Genomic DNA, 6,988 nt, shown 5'->3' on the forward strand with positions numbered 1-6,988 from the left:
AAAAATAAGAAATTAAAAAGTCCACATTCCACACTGGATACCAGGAACAACAAATATACATACTGCACTTGTAGAGTGCCTTAAAAAGATAGTTACATGTGTGTAGTAAGAGAACTTGCAATGTTTTTCACAAGTTCAAAGGCTGTACTCTAGTTTCCCGATGAAGGGATATATCAGAGAGCATTGGATAAAAAAAACATCTCAGATCATCCAAAAAGTAAATAGATTTCCTTCTGGATACTCATTGTATCCACTGTACTCACTGTTACACTGTATCACACTTATTAAGAAGTCCTTGTTAGCCACAAAAATCCCTTGGGTCACAATGTTGGCCATATGCAAAAGATCTACCTTGACTCCATGCAGGGGTTAACAACCACACTATTTATCCAGCCCACTCTTGTCTGGCGCTGATCCGTTAACCCTACAGGATGTGTGGCCAAGACCCCCACGCATACCAAACATTACATCCAATTACAGGAGAATGTCCCCTGTCCGAGAAGCCAGTAGAGAAAAGGCTCCTTTTCTTGCTTCACAAGTACTTCCACTCACAGTCCACCTCCCCTTCGTAAAACAACACTCTGACTGGAAGACAGCTGGTGCTTTCAAGGGTTTTTTTTTTTTTAACACCTGAGGGTGTCATTGTCAAACTGATAATTGCCTCTTTACTAATCTCGCAACGCAGCACGAAGAAGTGTAGAACAATTCAAAATGGCTACTGCTTGTTGGAACGCAGGAAGGCTTGCAAATGAGAGGAGGCCTTTCAGCCCATCTTACCCCTCAGTTAATTGATCCAAGGATGTCATCCTCCAGCCATTTCTTGAAAGAAACCAGAGTACCAATTTTCGAAAGCATAGCTGGGTGGCTTGTTCTGCACTCCCACAACTCTTTGTGTAAAGAAGTGCCTCCTGTTTTTGGTTATACACCACCCACCATTAGAACAGAATGCAGTATAGTGAGGTGCACCACAATCAGCCTTTTGTCCCTTCTTTCTGTCCTGCACAATGAAATGCACAAATTCTTCACTGTGAATATAATACGTCGCCTTGTGTGGGACAGTAATAATGATTCTAACTTTAAGCAGAAAGTCCAGACACAACTATGTGTTTTGATACTTAAACTCTTATTAAAAACACATTTTGAGAAAGAAAGGAAAATAACAGGCAAAGAATGGAGTTAAAAAATGTTTTTTGTCATCCCCTGAAGTGGGCTCACATTTAGGAGCCACAGCCTGCTGCTTCCCCCGACCTTAGTGGACCCACTACACTTTCTGCTGGTGTCCTGCTGGGTGGCTCTTATCCTGCGAGCGAACGACCTCCTTCACGCTCACGAGCAAGTCTGAGAATGTGATCGCCGGGGGGTGGCTTGTCCTCCTCAGCACCCGAATTCAAGAAAAATAAATCAGCACTTCCCTGGAATGTGGCGAGCGAGTCCTGGAGCCAGGAGATCCCCCTCTTTTTCTTCCCTCCCCCTTCTCTCCGAAATAGAGACAGCAGTTTCAAATAAAAACACAATCTCCAGCCCCAGGCTGTACACTGTTACAGTATGTGCTCTAAAACTAATCCACTTGCAAACACTAGGCATTGCTGTTGCCCTGAACAGGACAGGAATGACACAAGGACAGAATCATAATGTATCTAGAAACCATTTCGTCCATCATGCATAAAGCCAGATTCATGACTAAAGTAATATCGCTGACCAAGCTTGAGTAGCATGGATAGGATGAAGTGATCTGCACCAACACACCTCCTTCCTGGCTCATTGAAGGTTCTTACAGTGAATACCTAATAATTAAAGATTTAGCCAAGCTACGGTCTTACCACTGACTCAATCTATAGCTGATGAAGCAGAGGCTGAAATACAGTTTATTGGTGCCTAAAATAAACATTTTCCGATACGGCGTCAATCTGATTTGCAAAATGCATGACGGAATTACTTCCATAGATGAGCTGATTCTCCCCTGTATGTAGCACTAACTCCCCAAAAATACCCTCCACTGGGACCTGAGCTAAATATCTTGTCCTCTACTCATGAAGTGTAAGTCCAGTACCCTAACACCAATTCTGTGGCTACAGTCCTTTAATTTAGTAATTCTTCGTTGGCCTACACACATATCCCTCTGCAGTGTAAACTTCCTAACGTCCCCTTTTGATCTGCTGAATAGCTGAACTGCTGTGATTACAGTGTTATTTAATGTTAATTAATATGGCATTGAAGGGCTGTGTTCTTTACCCCAGTGTTAAACATGCAACCTGCCCAATTTACTACTCTTAAACTCCTGTGGGATTAGTAACAAAGACCAAATGCACCCTGTGGTGATACACTGTACACAATCTTTGCTATTCATATTGAGCCTCAGCTGAAAATCAGCATTTATATCCCACATTAGGTTTCTGTAAATTGCAGAAAGCAAACTGCTCTAGTTACAATATAAAGGTTAAGAGGGGGAAAAATTGTATCTTGCTTGCATTGAGGTGTTAGAAACGTAGCACTGGTTATCAGGATCTACAGTAAAACTGGCAGAATGACGCAAATAAGACACAGATGAGAGGAAAAACAGCCTAACCTGGGCTCAGCTCTGTCTAAAACATTTTTAAAAAATCTCTAAAACCAACTATAATACAGAAGCAGCACTCTATCCATTGGCATCCGCAGGTATTTCTATAGAACAGGGAAAGGCACCGCTCCAGCTCATTCGCTAGCTGTTCCTTCCTGTTCCCGGTGACAACTGAAGCCCACTTCTATTTCACTTGGCTAAATACCGTAGTAACAACTTTTCTGTAGAACAGATTACAGAGCAGAGGCTTCTTGGGTATATACTTGTGGTAAAGTCAATATCATGAACCGCTACTCTTAAATACGGTAAATATTCACGGCTATGCCGCAAGACGCTGTTTCCCAAATGTGATCGGCTCCGAAGCCGTTGAGTAAGAAGCATCCCGTGGGGCAGATTTCCGCCTCCAATTATCCCAAAAGTAACGACAACATCCATACTGCAGCGCCACTTAGAAAAACCGTACGAAAAAGTTTCAACGCGCAACGATTTGAAGCACTCATTTACAAAAGGATTCTAGCCTGACGTTTAGTTCACACTTCGCGGTCTAGGCGAGTGAAACACGACATTACACATTTAACAAATGCTGCCAAGAACGAGTATCTTTAATATAGACAGTAATGAAACTTAATGATAACGTACCGTGGTTCAGTGGAGAATTAAGTAAGGATTATGTTGCCACTGTTAAACTGATAAATGCGGACTAATAATTAGGCTGCATGCGATTTGAAACAGATGACCTAGTTTGAAGGTTCAGATTAGACCACGAAAAAATACGGGGTACATTGTGGTTGTCACAATTGTATCGCTTTTCAACGGATGGTAAGAAAAGCATTAATAAAACGGATCCTTCACTCTGACTGCCCAAAACTTTTCAAGAACAGATTGCGACAGGAAGCGAGCGGGACTGCAGTTTAAAATATCCGAACTCCTACAGCTGGCTCCTCGCATTACCCGTCCTCACCAAAAACTTTTTTTTTAACAAAACATTCTGCAAGAAAAACGCACCAAGAGGTATTCAAGAAGACACACGCTATTTACAACAGCTAACAGTATGCGATCCACAGGAATATAACGCTCAATTTTTAACTCCCAAGCGGAGGATGCTGTAGAATAAGTGTAGGAAAAGCGCTAAGCATTGCAACAGGTTAGGAAGTTGCAGCACACTGAAAGGAAAACAAGAAGAGAAAATGACAAAAAAAAAATCATGATGTTATTTTTTACTAAAAGCGGACTAGTATTTACCTTTGTAATGATTAGCGGCTCTCCGTGCTCCAGACCCCCTTTCAAAGTGAACCCCCAAGGAGCGCCTCCGTTCAGCTGGACCTGAATGTGGTGGAAGGACACGAGCTGTTCGATCGTCTCCATTCTGGCTAAACTCGGGTTCCACACAGTCCTACCCACGCTCGCGTCCAAACTCTCAAGTCTCCATCACTGTTTCATTGTAGGCATCCAGGAGAGAGAGAGAGGAAAAAAAACACTCCAACTCCACCAGAGGAAGTGATACTGCCCAATAGACTGATTGGCAGGGGGCAGGCCGACTGGAAGGGAACTGTAGTTTTGAAGCTCCAATGCAGAGTGCTGGAGGGGGAGGGAGTCTAGTCCGTAACGACTGCTCCCTGCCCTCTCTTCCCGGCCTAAAGCAATCAGTGTCCTTTGGGCGCAGCGGGCAGTGTCCGAGACAAACCACAGCTGAACATACAGAGAAAAGCCAAATCCTTTTAATGCTCCAAAACTTCCTGTTAACTAAAACCTGATTTAAGGTTTACAGTTTGCAAGTAAGCTGTTCTGATCATTAAATATCCACGAGTTGCTTATTGCACTCTGTCTCCAGCGTCTCCGCATAGTTACAGGTATACTTTCGTAAATGCCATTCTGATATTCTAGTTATTTTCCTTGAATTCTTTTCACAATGGCAAAAACAAGCCAGCGAATTTTGCGTTTTGTGTGAAGGCTGGTACAGTGACCGGTACCTTTTGTTGCCTATTCGGCGCTAGCGCGAACACAGCTGTTTTTTATTTGCGATGAACATGCAGTTTCTTTGCAATGAAGGTGCACGTTTCTAAACTAGAACGCAGTGCTACTGCATGGAAATAAAACGCCGCAACTTCTTTACAGCGAGGCTCGAATACAACAGAGAATATACTGTAAGAGTGTTCCTTAAAACTTGGCAACGTCTCGGTGTTTTAATTTTTAATGCAAAGGGCTAGTCTTTCATCTGCCATGGGTTTTTTCATTCAAAAACAACCCTCGCCCATTGAAACCCTGGGACCATTGCAAAATTATTTTTCAGTGTTTGGTTTTACACGGTAGAAGTGTAAAACACTGTTTACGTTCAATACAAATAAATTATATGCTTTTCCATGACATTAAAATGTACGCTTTAAAGGGAATGAAAGACCATGTGGAAAATAAAAAACATTCTCCGTATAAGAGCTGTTGAACTAAAAGGTTCAGAAAACACACTCCTGGCACTTATGTCAGACCCCAAAATAAAACAGTTGTTTTTCATTTTTGTGTTTTTCTGTCTGAGCTCTAAGGCCTCCGCACAGCTGTATACATCTTCCCCAAGCTGCGAGTGTCATGAGAGGAATCTGAAGCAGTTTTAGCTTAACTTGCTTTTTAACAACCAGTCACTTCGCGACCCATCTGCCAGTTTCTATCAAAGGCGCGGTTACCATCACGTGCTTCACATCTTGCTTATAGTTCTTATCGGGGGGCTTTGGAAACACATGGGAAAACCCTGCAGTTTAAGCCTCTTTAGCCTTTCATTTGGGGCAAATAGCGTGCACGCTAAAACAATCACAGCGGTTAAAGCTGGATGGAAACAGTTTTCTTCTTACAAATATACGCTCACTGGAGAGAATTTCTGAGTAATCAAATGAAGCATGATTCATAAAATGTGTGGTTACACGTGCCAAGAAGAGTTTAATTTTATTCCTTACAATTAGAAAGGATACTATGGGAGGGAGGATGTCATTAATTACTGGCATATTTAGGTTTAAAATGTAGTGTGTTGCTGATTTCCTTTGTTTCTCGAACAAAAACACACTGGAGCATTCCTTTTTAAGCAGAGCGCAGATAATGGGAATCAGGTCTGTATGACAGACTAATTCAGCTCTTTTCCAAAGTTTTTATTCCTTGCATGCAAGTCTACTGTCTGCAGGGTCACGGACAGTTTTTTGATGTTTCATGATGTTGATGCAATGTTAAAGACGTGTGAAGCACTAGTTAGGTCTCCTTTGGAATATCGGTGCAGTTTTGGTCACCATACTACAAAAAAGATATTGTTGCTCTGGAATCAGTACAGAGAAGAGCAACCACTTACAGTACATTCCTTATCTTTAGTGGCTCAATGAAATCCTACACTGAAAGTGTGAAGGAACTCAACCTTCTAAGTCTTGAAGAGAGAAGACAAGGAGAGGATTTGATCTGAAAATTCAAAGTCATCAAAGAATTTGTGCTGAAAAAAGACAACCCAGTAGCCGTCATCAGACTGAACAGTGAAGCACGAACCCCAGGACACAAGTGACAGCTAGGAAAAGTGCTATTTTAACCAAGAGCAGGAAGCTCTTCTTTATCTAAAGAGTTGTGGGAGTGTGGAACAAACTGCTTCAGCCATGTTGAGGTGATACCCTGGCTTCCTTTCAAGAACTATCTGAATGACATCCTTGAATCAACTAGCTACTAAGATGGTAGACATTTTCTCCTCCCATCTGTATCCTTTCACATGTTCTTATGTCATAGTACATTGACAAATTAAAGCAGATTTGAATACAAAAGTCAGGCTTTTCCTCTTAAAGCATTATAAAGAATCGAGGAATCTCCCCCTTAGTGTCTTAAACCTGATATTGAATATTAATTATGTAACTAGCCTAGCACTTCAGTCATTAAGGGGTCCAGATGGATACTGTATTTTGTGAAGTCACTGTTTGCCTGTACATTGGTAATTTCTTTCAGGTGACTCATCGTTTGCTCTGGCCGAGTTTGCACTCAATGTTGTCTACAGTGGTAAGTGAAATTAATCAATCCCCGCTAATCTGCACTGTCAACTCAGTGGTTCATTGCTAGGGGTTTGGGGAGGCCCTCATGGACTGCATTTTCCCCAGAAATAAACGTTTCACACTCCACCTACTGTAGCAGTGTCTAAAAGAAGCACAAGTATTCAGCTTTGTTTTAATCGTTCTGCTTTAATAACCTGTTGTTCTGATGAATACTTTATCCTTTGCTTCCCTTCTAAAAGTTTGTTGTGGTCTTCAGTAATGCAAGCAGAATCCATTGAGAATAAGGTAAAACAGCAACATCATGATAAACCCTTGGAAAACCAGAGTGGTGTACGGTAAAGTATGGTGATGGCAGAGAAATACAGCACAGCTAAACAGATGCATTGTGGAACTGTGGGAGAGCTGTAAAAAATGCTGTACAGATTAATCA

At 41.8% G+C, this 6,988-nt stretch overlaps 1 protein-coding gene across 1 annotated transcript in view; it reads right to left on the bottom strand.

Annotated features, from left to right (window-relative positions):
• Nucleotides 1-4,080, bottom strand: part of shroom4 (shroom family member 4) — a 56,893-nt gene extending 52,813 nt beyond the window's left edge. The window contains exon 1 of the mRNA XM_088649119.1: nt 3,800-4,080. Coding sequence (XP_088505245.1) covers nt 3,800-3,922 — 123 coding nt within the window. The 5' untranslated portion in view covers nt 3,923-4,080. The remainder of the gene's footprint in view (nt 1-3,799) is intronic.
• Nucleotides 4,081-6,988: the final 2,908 nt, after the last annotated feature.

This window comes from Lepisosteus platostomus, chromosome 10 (assembly GCF_059453375.1).
Source record: "Lepisosteus platostomus isolate fLepPlt1 chromosome 10, fLepPlt1.hap1, whole genome shotgun sequence".
In the NCBI taxonomy this organism is placed as follows: Eukaryota; Metazoa; Chordata; class Actinopteri; order Semionotiformes; family Lepisosteidae; genus Lepisosteus; species Lepisosteus platostomus.